Below are 16,050 nucleotides of genomic sequence, written 5' to 3' on the forward strand. Positions count from 1 at the left end.
TAGGGGCCCCTGGGGAGAAGTATCCTGACTTATTCCCGGGTTCAAACAAATCTGTGAAAATTTGATAATCCCAACAAAATTAATTAGGGTCAAGTGAGAAAAAACACAAATTTCAAAGGTTAGTCCCTGTGCAGGGCTGGAGGGGTGGGTCAAGAATTCAGCCTACGGTTAATGTTGAATTTTGTCCCTTTTTATTGAGGATGCAGTCCATTTGGATTCTTCGTAACTCCCAATAACAAAAAAAGGCCAGCTCAGTTGCTACAGAAGATTCTAGATGAAAGAATCGTCTCCACAAAGCTCCTCATTGTACAGATGAGAATCTGAAACCCAGATCTCTGGATGTGGTGATTTGTTATCTGGGATCCTCTCTGTGACTCAACTGGCTTATCAGGCATTTTGAGGTTAGGACTGGAGCATATTTACTTTTCATCCTATATACAGTACAGCTGATAGTATAACGAGTACTGTTAGCTTGAGGAAAAGAACACTTAATGTCCTGGCTGTCCATTTATGAGACCATGAACAATCTCGTTATGAAAATGGAAGGCATACCAAATATTCCTGGTAACAAGGAGCACCAGCCACGGTCCACCTAGGAAAAGATGACAGTGCCTTCAAGGCTGCATGGAACGACCCAGCCAGCCCCACTGAGTGGAATCTTCCAGTCACTGGAGTGAGCCAGGAAAGCCGATGGCCTGGTCCCAGTGACGCCTGCTCTGGGCCATGCCCTTAGGCACATGGCAGCCTTGGGATGATTTATGATAAGGATACAGCCCCAGACCACAGCCCCAAGCAACTGAAGAAACAGGAGGGAAGTCAGATGAATATGAAGTTGTCCTTCAGGACAACTGCTAATCCAACAATAGAGGCCACCTTGCATGGAACAATTTTAAAATATAAATGATGGTATTTGTCAAGGTTTATACATCAATCTGAACTGAAAGCCAAGAGTAAATTATCTTTCACTAGCTCAGGTCCTGGAAAACTTTTTTACCTTGATTCAAGGACACAACTTGTTCTGAAGTCTTTGGATTTGACATGGCTCATAATGCTTGCTGTCATCAAAAGATGAGCTGGAAAATACCACATCCTTGTACCCTTGCTGATGTGATTTGATGGGTACACACAATGTGCTAGGCACTGGCGGGACATACTATATTCCCATATAATCTTCAGGACCTACATCCCAAATCATGTCTTTTCCTGTAACTACATATGTTCACTAAATATACTAGCATCATTTGTTTAAAAATTCTTACTTTCATAAGAAGCTGTTGAAGTTAGCAAGGAATGGTACCAATGTTCATAATACATTTACATTTAGGAATCATTTTTACTGAAAACAAAGGTAATTTTTTATTAGAAAAAAACTAACATATTTTAATACAAGATCACCAGTTATGAGAATGCATACCAAAGAATGGCACCAAATTGGTCTTCAAAAGAAACAGCACAATGATGGGGCACCTGATAGTCCACCACAGCTGTGAGGAGCCTGCAGCCAGGCTAACTGCCAGCAGACACACAGTTCCCACCACCCGACACACAAATATGTACAGGTTATGTAAGATTTAGAAAGCACAGCAGAAGAGAAGGATGAACACACCCACATACGCATATCCATGTTGTGTATATGTGTGTATGTTTTCCTTCATTTTTCTCCGCTCAAAGAAATTCCCAATCTAGAATTATTTTAGGCCTAATACCACACATAGGAAATATCACAAAGCAAAAGTTTACAATTTCCTGGGAGCTATTAACTGGAAATATAAAATGTGTTTTGCATTCTTTTTAGTGTACAATCCACAAACAAACAGAAGTTGTTATGTAGTGCTTGCCAATTAAGTGTAACATTACTGAAAAGCTTTATTTATACAGTGTTTACATTACAGAAGAGGAGGATCAGTGCTGAAGAGGTAGGTAATCAGTGCTTCCTAACTTTTCTGATACTTACACGGGGAGATCTAAGAGTATAAAACATATTTCAATTTCAAAGGAGTTGTTTGCTTCCCACTGATCATGTGCTCCCTGCAGGCACGCTGCTTGCTGTTCAGTCCCGCACCTTCCAGGGGGGGCAGACACACAAGGTCTCTTCTACTGGACCCTACAGTTCTCGTTGCTCTTGGACTCGGGGCCAGCTTCTGGGCTGGGGGCCAACCGACCTCGCTTGGCCCTCGAGTCTTCCCTGGGGCTGTCAGCGGAACCCCTCTCAGGAAGGTTACTGCCCGAGAGAGATCTCTTGGAGGGTTCCCGGAAGATGGTGCCTGCGTCCACTGGGCTTTGTTGAGCAACCTTGACCTGCAGCACAAACATCTCTGTTACAGGCTTAAATCACATTCACATTTCTACAACATGGAAAATAAGATAGTTATGTCACCAAGTATTAAGTTAAATTCTTCTGTAGGAGTTATTCATGGCTTTGTTATTTCTTCTTCTTGAGAACAGACTCCACCTAACAGAAGCTAGGGCGATGCTGGACAGGACCCCTGACAAGCCACCTCACACACTTTCCTTGAAGGCTCCGATGGCCAGAACTTGCTCGCAAAGCCAGTGTGACATTCCCAGGTCAGAAGGTAAGCTTTTGGAGGACGTCTATATCCTTTTCACCTTTGTATCCCTAGTGCCCAGAACATGCCTGACTACCTAGCAACATTCAAAGAGAACCCACACCAGCTTCCGTTTATCCTAATTGAGCCCCTGCTGTCATTCAAATGAGCATAATCCAAGCTAGGACCACCTTCATGGGGTGGAACCTTTACTTATAAGACTGAAAAGACCTGCTTCTCATACAATGGCATTTTAATCATTTTTCTTAGACTTTTGTTTTCTTTCTATATTGAATTCAGATTATAGCAGAAGGGAAGTTACCTAATAACAAAGTCCAGAGAGAGTGAATCCTCTTTCTGATATGCTGCCCTTGTAAGAGAAAGAGGGATCCCAGAAAATACAAGACTTTAAAAAGAAGCAGATGAGAGGGCGGGTGGCTAGTAGAGCCACGATTTTTTGAGGTTTACAAAGTAGTGACACAAAATGTGGAGTCAGGGAAAAGCAAGAGGAAAAAGAAAGTACAGAAAAGTTTCACTCAACCAGAGTTATAGGCGAGAGTAAAATTTCAAGTAGGAAGATTTTTGAAAGAAAAAGAGAAAAGGCTCCTAACGAGGGTGATGCGCGTTCAATACCGATGCTGAGCAGTCGCCATGTGACGGATCACTTCCTGAGCAACTCACTCCAGGGACCTCCTTCTGAAGCAGTAAGAAAAAAGAATGGAACGTATTTCCCCATTCATATTCTTTCCATAGGAAGTATGTGGTTTTAAAAGGCAGCTAAATACTTTTCATTACAGAACACAGTAAATCTGGCCAACAGATCAAATCCCTGGAAAGCTTGCCGCTCCTTCAGATTATGTTCAGGACACTTCAAAGGAACAGCCTTGAAGGATCAGGCCTTAATGGAAAATGACCATCCTTGGAAGAAAAAAAAGTTTTACTGGTACTTTTTTTTTTACGTAGAAAGTAATACAAAAGACATTCCTCTTGAATCCATCAGATGCACGGAGCCAATCTTTAGGTTCACTATTAAAAAAAAAAAGGGACCAAAAGAGATCATATAGGGAAAAGAGAATTTGAGCTCATAAAACTTTTTATTTATCCCAATTAAATAGCCAAAGCCCACCCCCCATTAGTTTATTCCTCTAGACTCAATTACTCTGATGCCGAATTGAGGAAACTATAGTCTGTGATTGGAGTTTATACTGGAATTGATCTTCATGTTGGTTAGCCTCAGACTTGTCCATAACTGGATGAGGTCAGATTCACCAAGTATTCAAACTATTAAGTGTGCCCACACCCTAACTGTCTTACAAACTATGCCTGCAGCCACAGAGGGAAAAGGGGGAGCAGGTGACAGCTCAGTGTTAATCAACCTCATTAGCAGGAAAAAATGCAAGGTCCCACTAAACTGACGACAGACGTGGTGGTGACAGCATCACTGTCACCCCTACAATTTGGTGGGGGTCCTCTGGGGCTGCCCACCAGCCCCAGTTCAGTTAAGTCTACATACACAACTCCCCTGTCCCCAGCAAATGAGGAGCTCCTGGGCTTACTCACCCCAGGGACATAACAGCAAGTGATCGATCCTCACCTGATCTGCCCTTTACCGGCTTCCCTTCTGAACTTGCCAGAGTCACTAAAGGACCTGCTAAATGACTTAGGGAATCACACTTCTCAAAACTTAGCCAGTCCTTCAGGCAGGGACTCATAATCCTGAGTTTTTAAGCAACTGCTTTAGGAAATGATACCTTGCTCTGTATTTCTCAAACTGAAAGAGGAAACGGGCTTAACAGATGAGGCAAGATTTTTATGAGGCGACTCAGCAAAGGTCGAATTAAACTAAAAATCAATAGTCTGAGTTTTGAAGAGTTTGTATCTAACCATGAAGTCTCCTAACCCTCCTCTCAAGAGGAACCCCCCCCATTCATTTGCGTAAGTGCACAAAATTGCTTAGCAATTCATAGCTGCTGGTGCTCACTGCAGCCCGTAGTTCATGCACTGAGCTCAGATCTGCAGGAACCATGGTTACTACTCTGTAGGCACCAGATTCAACAGCGGTGTGGAGAGAAGGCCCCCTAGTGGGCAAAGCTCTTTTTCCTAGATAAGAAGTATGAATGCCACAACACATGTAAATGGCTTTTCCAATCAATTTCTCATACAAGAAGCAAAAAAATGACTGGTGGTGATTTCATGAGACGATTCTCTAATGTACTTCTGAACATCCACACCTGCAATCACTTCAGGGCAACATTAACAGCCCCCATCATTCAGCAACTATCACTGAGTGTCAGACACAGTATTAGGCATGAGGCCACAGGTAAATCATAAACATAAGGAACTAGCTCATCAGAACTCGTACTGCACCTCAAAGGCAGATATTTAGCAAGTCAGCGCAAATAAAGTGAGCTGCCATAAAGCAGTGAAAGTACAGGGTGGTATCTGCACATCATGATTTTGTTTTTAGAGAGCCAGGTAAATACTTTATTTGATCCCCATAAGTGTGAGCCAAGCAGGAAGAGATATTAGTACACACAGAGGAGCAAGGAGTGGCTCCGGTCACCCACCGAAGGAAATGACACAGCCTACACCAGAGTGTAACCTGACTTCCCCTGCAGCCAGGGCTGAGCTTGAGGCTAAGAGCTTTGGTCAAGCAGCTGGGGGGCAGATAGGTGGGAGGAAAAAGTGTGCAACAAGCAACGGCCAGGGCCTGTGGCCAAAAGGAAGTCTCCCTCTTCAAATCCTGCCATGGCAATGCTTGGCATTTCCTACAAATCCTTCGGGTTCTGACCTACCAATGTCATTCCCCATCAAGCTATTCATAAGTAGCCTGTGGGGTCCAGGACGAGATTGTGCACGAGGATAAAGTAGTGTTTATCCTCGGGTCTGCTCACTACTGCCTTATTTATAAATGCACTAAGAACAGTGGACTTTAAAGAGCTCCTGAGCCAGAGTGCAGTGTCAAAGCCTTACCCAGATAACACTGCACATTTCCTGGGTTTCAGGGGGCTGATGCATGTTGACAGGAGTTTACCTTTTGTGCTCTGCTGCCCCCAGCTGTTGGTTTGGAGGTCTCAGCGTGATTTTCTTTGTGGAGACTTAGTGGGGATGGTGCTGGCTTCTGTGCAGCAAGGCGGGGACTGGTCCTCGTTGCCAGGGTTGTTCTCCGCAGGACATATGGGCTTGTCTTTCCTGATGGGATGTCAGCAAACCCTAAGGGCAAAAAAGCTGCCGGTCAGCACTGCTAGGTCCAGCTCTACCCACGATGGAAACAATAGTTGTTACATAAAGTTTTGACAAATGTAAGGGGAATTCCAAAAACACTTTCTCCCAGCTCCAGGAGACAATGGATTAGCTTCACAGTTGCCCTGGGAGTTACCAAATCAAATAACAGGTTTTATCCTACTGGAAGCACTAAGAAACCACACTGGGAAGAGAAGAGACAGTAACGTTAAACAGAAAAATGTTTCCTGCTTCCTCTCTATATGTGGATGTCTTAACTCATGTTTTCCTAAGATGTGAAGACCCAGCAGGCCTTCCTGTAAAACTTAGATTGGAGGGGAAAAGGGGATAAAATGGAGAGGAAAAATAAAAAACAAAGTCCAGCTCTGTTTAAAAGAGGGAGAATGTAAAATGGTAAGGGCAACTTCAGGTGACGACTCTCCTGTAAGCACTTGGAGGGAGGACAGACTTGACCTTGGCTAAGACTGATCCCACTCTGCTCACACGGTCTCCTTCCACAGAGGGAGCAGACGTGATGGGGGCTGACCAAGGGGAGGCAGCCGATCCCCAAGGCACTAAAAGACAGCATATCACAAGCACTCCCGAGCAGCATCAGTGGCTGAAGCAGCATTTGTTTTTGTCTTGTTTTTAACCCTCTAACTACAAATAAAAAGCAATAATGAGAAACAGACAGCTAACTCTCTATGGGCTAGATTTCCTAAGGCCCAGAGACACTCAGAACAGTGCTCCTCAAACTATGTATGGCAAAGAACCAGTTTTGTTCATTTGGGGGGAGGATGGCGGGGAGTGCGTAATTTCCAACCTGCTGTGGTGCAATACTTTTGTTTAACATGATAAAAATGAATCATTAGGAAAATGATAATGTGCTTGGAGCTTGGATGTTATAGCAACGTCAAAATGCTGTGAAAATTTCCATACTCTTACTCTTGATTTCTGTATATGTGTTCCTGGCATGAACCAATAACAAACAGCTCCTACACTGGCCCCAGTCCCTAGCCACACTTGGAGGAACACTGGGTTTAAATTAAAAAAAAAAAAAAAAAAAAAAGGCAGTAAGTGGCTGCAGCCAGAAGGCTAGCATCATCAGCCCGCCCTCCAGCTCTCCTACCTGGGTTGCAGCTCATGCCTAAAGGCAGGAAAGCTAGAAGAGTGCCCTTCATTGGGGGATTTTTTCAGCACAGAAATATCAAATACTACGCAGATTTTTGATGGTCCTTTTTCAAAGCTACGAGCACTTTTTGAACTGTGGCATGAGTAATTAGATCCTAGTCATTCCCTCACGACAGAAGGAAAACACCTTACCAATTTAAAAGTGAACTACTGCTCCTGAAGGTCAATTAGCAGTGTTGCCCAATAACCTAAAAAATAAATGCTTCTGTCTTTTTGTATAGAAATTTTTCTATGGAACTTCAAAAGAAAATCTTGTTTTTAAAGATTTCTACCTTTCTTTACAACTTCTGGAAGTCCCTCTGGCTCAAACTCAGTGTCTTCAGCATCTCCTGTAGAATAAATACTACTTTTGACTGCTTTCCTGCTTTTTTCAGAAAATGTCTCTGGTGCCGAAGGTGTTGTTCCTCCTCCATTTTCCCGAATCCCACTGGACCTTTGCCTTTTGCCTGAAGCTTTATTTTGGCTGGATAATAACTTCTTTTCAGTAACAGAAGGGACTGGAGATGGTCCTGAAACAACTGAATCTGGCAAAGGAGAACTCTGGAGATTAAGTCTAGGCTGTTGTGAAGTCAGACGGGCAACCTGTGTTTCTAACATCTCTCTGGCTTTCTCTAGCTTCTCGTGGCTTATAAGCAGGGAACAGTACTTCTCCAAGTATTCGTCTGCCTCCTTGTTTTTCTCTTCGAGAGTCTCTTTCAGTTCTTTCATCTCAGTCACTAACTCATCTACATTAGCATCCACAGCAGTACCTGTCAAAAATAAAGCAACACATCACGTCACTTGACACTTCCCTAATTAACACTGGGCATCATAAAGTAGACCACTTTAAACTTGTTCCTTGATTTTTTGCTGGGGAGAAGTGGGGCACCCACGTCTGTATATGTTCTTATAGTTCAAACAACGTTTGTCCAGGAGGGATCATACCAAAGTACATGTTCTAATAGATTACATGACTCTTACCAGGAGAACTTAAATAAAATCCACCCAAATCTCAAGCTTATATACCAGCTAACCCATCAAACTTTCTTGTAGTTATTCCTATAAGAGCAAATGGATAAGTTTGTGACAACCCCTGTTCTCCCCTGATAATTATTTATTTCCATCTTAAGTGAATGAACAATAAAAGTCAAAGAACATGTCACCCCCCCTGTTCTGAGAGAAATCTTCCGCATACGTGGATGTTTTATTGCCCTTGTCTAGCTTGGATTAACACATAGGCTACAGGCACACACCTGATCATCTACATTTGCTCTCTTACAACACTAAACTATGTTTTCTACCTTTATCTTGTATCTACCTACCACTTCAGCATTTTATTAAAAATAATAATAATAAAGAGAGAAATGTGGTATCCACATATAAATCAAGTATAAAAACCAAATGAGTATTCATATTTGAACTGACTGTTTATAGTTCATAATGCATGAGCAAAACCGAAAGCTTCTGTGATGAATGCCCCTGTAATGTTCACCATGTAACTTATTCACTATGTAAGATTTTGTTCTCCATGTAAGAACTTGTTCGTTAAGCTTCAAAAGACTGGAGACTGACAAAAATTAGGCTTGGGGTAGATTAATGATTGTGCATTGAGCATTGACCCCCCTATACAGAATTTTATTGTTGTCAACAACCATTTGATCAATAAATATGAGAGATGCCCTCATAAAAAAAAAATATATATATATATATACACGTACTTGCAATTGTAAAATAAATAAGTAACCGGGATGTAATGTATAGCATAAGGAATATAGTCAAAATATTGTAACAACTTGGTATGGTGATAACTGGTACCTAGAATTATCATGTATATAAATGTTGAATCACTGTGTTGTACACCCAAAACTAATGTAATATTGTGTGTCAACTACCCTTCAATAAAAAAAAATAAAAAAAAAAAAAGTCAAAGAACATGAAATCTCTGTTGTAATGGCTTTGGGAGACAGAAGGGGACCAGTGAGAAGGCAGCTCAAAAAAAAACTCCAAAAACCATCTGGAGGCAATGGAGAGTCTGATGGACTAGGTGGGCACTATAATCGGGGGAGTTTCATCAACTCGTAGCTGCCATGGTTGGCATTAAATCTGTGTGAAGAACCCCCTGAGATCACTCGCCCAGCTATGGTCCAGAGACCCACTCACTCTATGCTTGCCACCATCTTTCCACACAGTAAAAGCATCCACCCTGGGAACAGTTGTCATTTCTTTCCTTCTTCATTTCCACATCCAAAAATACAGCCCCCACCCCCAAACCTTTACATGTAGGTGACCCACAAGGACAGGCCAAGCACAGCCATAATCAGCTATGTACAAATTGCCGTCGCCAGCTCAGATGCCCATTTGCCTTTGACGTAGGAACTACGTAAATGGACACCCACATGAAAAACGCTTCTTGGAATGGCTCATTAGCAAAAAGTGCTGCCAGATTTTTGTACGTTTTATAGAACAGAAGAGGAGGTATGTCTGTTTCAAAATGCAGGCATTGTTCTGAGTCCTGTCAATGACCCCAAGCAAGCTGAGCACAACATGCGGAAACTGGAAAATGGGTAACTGCTGAAAATCAGCACTGAGTAACAAACAGCACATGAACAGCGCTTCCTATGCGTACAGACCCTGTGTGTAAGATTTCACCAGACGAAGCCAGTTTGGGCCCATTGATGTGCCCAGGTGACACCCACCTGTGTTTTGTTTCTCTTGCGCAGCTCCAAGGTGAGACAGCTCTTTCTGCAACAGTTCCTTTTCCTCTTCCAGCTGTTTACAGGACTTGATCAACAACTTTATTTTCCCCTGCGCACGTTCATTTTCCTTTTTCAACTGATTTGCATATTTTAGATTGTCCATCTACAAAACAAAACCTTGCATTTAAAACCTGAATTTCTTTTCACAAGCATTTAAAAACATAATCATGAGACATAATTAAGAATCATAGATTATAAATTTAAGATTTGTTATATTCAAAATAAAACATCTAAAGATGCATGAAACACCTTTCCTACCCAACTCAGTCTAAGCCTCCCCAGTAGACACTGGGTTCGCCACTCCCTTTCTTAGTATCAGCAAGTGCAAGTCCTGGTTCCCAAGGTAATGGCCTATGAAATAGCCTGTGTTTATCCCACAAGAATCACACCTGGGGAGGGGTGGGGGGATATGTGGACATGTTCTTGGTGGGTCAAAAATTGTTGATGAGAGAATCATGTTCCCATTTGTAATCTGTGCTGTTGCACAATTTCAATACCTAAAATGGAATTTGTTTTAGTCATACCAAGTGAAGGCCAAATATTATGGCTCACGATACAAATTTACACTTTATAATAAATGAATAGAATAGAACGGTGGGCATCAGTCACAGCTCAATAATAGAAGTTCACAGTACCCTAAACACTGCAAAATTCACGTCCCACAAAAACCTTGAAAATGATATAGAGGCAAAACTTGACCTGAACAGACAGACATAAAGGTATTTATAACCTTTATTTATCCCACCTTGTGAGAATATTCATACATACATTTTGCTGCAGAAATATGAACTTGATTATGAAATATTACTCCGGACTCCTGCTGGGGTATTATGTAATATATGGCATATTGCATTGTATTATGTAATATCCAAAAAAATGCAGAATTCTAAATTCAGTGCTAAGAGTTTCTGCTAAGAGACTGTGTACAAAGGCAGACCAAACAAAAAAAGAACCTGAGTATCATATTCATGCTGCAAGTAAATTTAATTCTTTATATATTTCATCTTGAAACAATTTATTAGCAACGTTGCAGTAAATCTGTACTTTCAGATCTCCTGTTTCTGATTCCAACCATAATTCAATTAGAAATCCATTTAATTCAATTTCATCAATGCTTATCAACTAGTACTTCATTAAAATTATATGTGCTCTGGACTCAGACTCCAAGAAGGGACTAGTGGTTACCAAAGGGGAGGGGTGGGGGAGGGAGGGGGAAGGGGACTGAGGGGTATTATGTTCAGCACACATGGTGTGGGGGGGTCACGGGGAGTGTACACTGGAGAATGGTACAGAGTTCTCAAGATGGGTCTCAAGATAAGTTGACGGCAGCTGAGGGCAGACCCCTCCAGCCATAGATAATAATTTGGTGGGTAATTCCAAAGTCTTGTTTTATTTGTTTCCAAGTTCACTGCTGTCACCAAACCCACTTTCCCATGGCTTATTGGGAGGTCAAGGTGTAGCACAGAGAAGGCAAACAGTGAATCTGTGGCATCTTATTACACTGATGGACAGTGACTGCATTGGGGTATGGGTGGGGACTTGATAATAGGGGTAAATGTAGTAACCACATTGTTTTTTCACGTGAAACCTTCATAAGAGTGTATATCAATACCTTAAAAAATTAAAAAAAAAACTATATGTGCTCTGAATAGACTCAACTAACAATATACCATTTTGCACACAGTATGTAGACAGACATTCTCCACAGAACTGTTCAAGACTTAAAAAGCAGAAAGCACACTTGAGATATAATGTTATATGCCAATTTTACCTCAATTTTTTAAAAAAAAGCAGAAAGTGAGTAAATTAAAAAGTAGACCTAAAGCTACTTCTTTTCTCTTATTAAACCTAATATCTCTCATTTTGTAGGAGAACATTATTGATCATTAATATTATTTTGAATTTGATTAGTCTGTTTTTTATTGGTATATTTCTGTCACTTGATAATTGTATAAGAGCATTAAACATAAGTTTATACCTAATTTTCTGTTTGAATATATTCAATATACAATATCATCATTTTTAAAATTTAAATAATCTTACAAGTAAAGACCTTTACTGGAAGATCTTTATTTTCCAGGTTCACTTTTATACATTCTGGATGGGATTTGTTTTGTGAAAAATATTTGTAGGAATCAAAAGAGCCTCCCTTTTTGAGCAGAATAACTATAGCACTATCCACAGTCTGAGAATCCTGAGACTAGGGTTCACCTCTTTTTTTTTCTGAGAAAAATATCTTATGGGCCTGCATGGAGAAGAGGAGAATGTGTGCCTGACCAAGTGCTCCCACACCTTGACCTCCCAATAAGCCATGGGAAAGTGGGTTTGGTGACAGCAGTGAGCTTGGAAACAAATAAAACAAGACTTTGGAATTACCCACCAAATTATTATCTATGGCTGGAGGGGTCTGCCCTCAGCTGCCGTCAACTTATCTTGAGACCCATCTTGAGAACTCTGTACCATTCTCCAGTTGGAGAGGATTCACTGAGCCACTGATAAAAGTTTATTCAAGCTGTAGGACTACAGACCATCCACTGATTTTTAAAAAAAATAACTCAGCAAAGAATGAATGAGTGATATTATTTTTTGACTGCAAAATAATTCTCATAAAATTAAAAGGAAAGCACTTAATTCCTTCCATACCACTACAGCCACTCGTATCTGTATGATTCATTCTAAGTCATGAAGTTATAAGAAGTGAACATACCTTGCTTTTCTTTAATTCTTCTAAAATCTGAGTGGTAGCTTTCAAAGAATTATTGAGTTCTTCTTTACTCGACTTTAAGAGGTCCATCTCTGCCTTCTGTGAGTTGAGACATTCTTCTTTAGAGGTCAGTTTCTCTCGGTACGTCTGGATTTCCATTTGGTACTAGGGCAAAAAAATGTTACTTTAGCCAGGAGGCTCAGCTGAAGAAATCTTAAGGAAAACAACATAACACTGCTGTTCCAAGGACCCTCTTAAATCATCTTAGCAACTCTCCTACTACTCTACTCCAAGATGGAAATGTATTTCAAAAACGCAAGTCATAAAGGAGACATGTACAGGCAACTGGAGAAAGGTAGTGAAGGTAATGTGATGTGACCCTTCATAAGGTCACATAGCATAATAACAATGCAGAACGTTGATGTTCTTGCAAAAAATGCTTCATTACCATGGTCAGCATACACTCCGTATCCCCAAATCACCACACCCCACATTTTACCTGTTTGTTTGCATCCACAAGCAATGCCTCATGCTTCCTGTCAGCTTCCTGAAGCTGTCGCTGATATTCAGCTATTTCTTCTTGCAGTTTCCCTTGCTTTTCCATCTGGTCTTTGTGTACACAGTCTAAACTCTTCTTCAATTCACTATTTTCTTGCATGAGCTCCTGTAATTGACCCTAATGAGAAAAATAATAGAATCACAGGACATCCTTTAAGAACCTGGCTATGTACCTTTAGGAAATACTGAAGAAAAACAAAGGAGTGTACAGATAAAGTCAAAATCTATATAAACTTGTGCTATAACCCTTAGCAATGCATTCGCTTTAAATTGTGATTTCATCTCCAGTGATAATTTCTGCTCAGCCCAGCCACTCCCAAGATCACACCCACAGGGACCACAGACTCTGAATATTCAACTTTAACTAAACCCTCTGAGACCACACCCTCATCTTCCAGGGTCACTTAACTTCCACTGCAGTGAGTCCTTGACCTCATCAATAGAACCGCTAACGCCATGACCACCTTGACACTTACGCCCCTCAGACTTCCGTTTTCTTCCTCAGCCAGTGTAGATTCCATGTTCTATCACAGTGAGAATTTCCTTCCAAATGCCCTCAACTCTTCTGCCCCTTCTGCCTCCACCACTCAGGACCAGCAAAACTCCAGCCCTGGAGGCCTCTGTCTTCTCTGTTTGACCCCAAAAGCATTTCCACATGTGTTCATTATATATTGGCTGCATCTACTCGCTCATCTCCTGTTCACTCTTCAAGCCCCATCGAACCTGCTTTTGCACCAACCCCGCTAACGTAGCTTTCCCCGGCATCGCTGGCCTCCGTGCCGCAGACCAAGGAGCGCTCTGCAGTCCGCATCTCCTCCACCTGCTGAGCGGTACCGCACACTGCTGTCCACCCGGCCCCTCCCGAGGCAGCCTCCGCTCTGTCTCAAGGACATGACACTCGCCTGGTTTGCCTCACCGTATCCTGTGGCTTTCTTTGCTAGCCCTTCATCCTCCGTATTATCCTGCATGCTGAAGGTCTCTGGGCTTCACCATCGGTATTTTCTACTATTCCCATAACTGTTAAACACTCTCTACATTCTGAACTAGCCAGATTCACATATCCACCCTAAGCCCTCCTTTTAAACTCCAGCCTCATGCATTTGGTGTCACTTTAGATTGCATTCTCATTCTTTACCATGGCTTCCCTAGTGCTCCAATCTTTTACACATCATTTCCCATCTGACTCCAGCCACAGTGGCTTCCTTCCCATTTCTAAAAAAACATGCAAAGATCTTTCTAACCCCAGAGATTTTACCGCACTGCTCTCTAGACCTAAAACACAACTCCTTCCTCTGGGTTGCTCTTCACATGGCTGACTCCTCACCCTGCAAGTGATACTCTCAGACCAACCTGTCCAAACTAGGTTATTCCCTGCTCCCACATCCCACTTACCTATTATTCTGCAGTAAAGAATCTTATTTGATGCCTTTAAAGGACTAAACAGTTTATGATTATGCTTCCTATTTAATAATTTACTGTGTGCCTGGATGGTACGCTCTGTGAGTGCAGGAATAACAGCATAGCTGTGGTTCAGCATTCTATCCCCTGACCTTAGTAGCACTTACTATTCATAGAATAAATATATGAATATATGAATGAATAAAGCCACTGCAAACTAACACATTCATACATATGGAGCTGAGGCTTCCTTTTAGTAGGGCTTCTAAATGAGACACAAATGACGACATGCTTGGGGCACTCCCAAGCCGCTCAGTACCGAAGATTTCAGCAGACGCTGTACTCAAGCCTCATTCACAGGGGCTCCTCCCGTGCGGCAATGTCGGAAAATTCTGTTAAGTCAGTTACTGAGATTAAATGTGAAAACTTTCAGAAATGTTATCACATTAACTACAGTATTTAAAGAAAATTACAAATTTCCCCAACTCCTTAGGTTATTACAAATGTCATTTCAGCTTTTTGTGATTGTATTTTGCTATTCTCTTCTAAGTACTACTTAGGGACGAAGTTGCACAAGGACTGCATCAGTACAGGACTGTTGACCACTTAGCTAGGTTGGGCAAACAGGTTTCACTGTATCTGTCAACTCTGCATGCCTGGTAGCTGCCGCCTAGGACTCAGTGCTCGGAGGTTCAGGAGAAAGGAAAGGTGTGAACCAGCAATGTTTGCTATGGGAAGGCAGTGGGGCAAGCGGGCCAAAATGCTATAGATCTAGCACACTAACACTGCCCTAAAAGAACACCCTAACACAGACTACAACTTTACATTTTGCTGTGACTTTGTTAGTCCTTAGCAAGATCAGTGCAGCTGTCCCTAGCCACATTCTGGCTTGTGATCTGTGCAGGGCTAGGAAAGCAGATAACCCTATTGAAAACAGCATGAAATCTATTTCATGTGAGATAATGTAGTACAAGGGTTGTCTTCTACAAAAAAAATATTTGGGCTGTGTGACAGGTTATTCTGTGTGCAGAGGCTCATGACAGTGCTGGATGGTAGACGTAACTCCATGTCTGATGTGACATAAGCGTGGGATTACCTTTTTTATACGCTAAAAACAGTTCGATACATTACAGGAAGGTCTTACAAAAAGAAGGAGAGTGCACGCTGAATTGTCAGAGTGTAATGAATTGGTCACAGAGAAACTTACTTTGCTGCTCATTATTTCTTCCGACATCAAATTCAGTTCTTCATTTAGCCTGTTTTTCTCCCCACTAAGTTCTTTCAACTCTGTCGTTTTCTGTTCCATCGTGTGCATTTCCCTCTGCAGCTCAGCTTCCTTCAAAGCCATGGTGTTTACCTGAAATTTCATCTTCGTTAGGATGTGCTTTTGGTTGTCTGTTTTGATCAAATTAATCACTCTGATTCAATGTATTCATGACATTCACTTGAGCCTTCAATAATAAAATGGAACTTGGCTAATCCTCTCTTTACTAATCCACTCTAATATTCTCAGAACCAACTGGGAAGCTTACCTTTTCTTCACAGCAAAGATTTACTGAAAGACAGCAATAGGGAAAGGAATGACAAGGAAAGATAATATTACTAAGTCTTAAAATCCTTCATAAAGGCATTAATTTGTATTAAACTTGAACATCAGAGAGTATTGTATGAGGTAGTGTCTTAGCTTTTTATCAGC

General features: G+C 41.6%; 1 protein-coding gene across 1 annotated transcript in view; it reads right to left on the reverse strand.

Annotated features, from left to right (window-relative positions):
- Nucleotides 1-1,330: 1,330 nt before the first annotated feature.
- Nucleotides 1,331-16,050, reverse strand: part of CENPF (centromere protein F) — a 53,685-nt gene continuing 38,965 nt past the window's right edge. The window contains exons 14-20 of the mRNA XM_036912537.2: nt 15,562-15,711; nt 12,898-13,074; nt 12,402-12,563; nt 9,635-9,797; nt 7,232-7,708; nt 5,581-5,759; nt 1,331-2,298 (exon numbers count right to left, since the gene is read on the reverse strand). Coding sequence (XP_036768432.2) covers nt 2,095-2,298; nt 5,581-5,759; nt 7,232-7,708; nt 9,635-9,797; nt 12,402-12,563; nt 12,898-13,074; nt 15,562-15,711 — 1,512 coding nt within the window. The 3' untranslated portion in view covers nt 1,331-2,094. The remainder of the gene's footprint in view (nt 2,299-5,580; nt 5,760-7,231; nt 7,709-9,634; nt 9,798-12,401; nt 12,564-12,897; nt 13,075-15,561; nt 15,712-16,050) is intronic.

The sequence above is a fragment of the Manis pentadactyla genome, chromosome 9, assembly GCF_030020395.1.
Source record: "Manis pentadactyla isolate mManPen7 chromosome 9, mManPen7.hap1, whole genome shotgun sequence".
In the NCBI taxonomy this organism is placed as follows: domain Eukaryota; kingdom Metazoa; phylum Chordata; class Mammalia; order Pholidota; family Manidae; genus Manis; species Manis pentadactyla.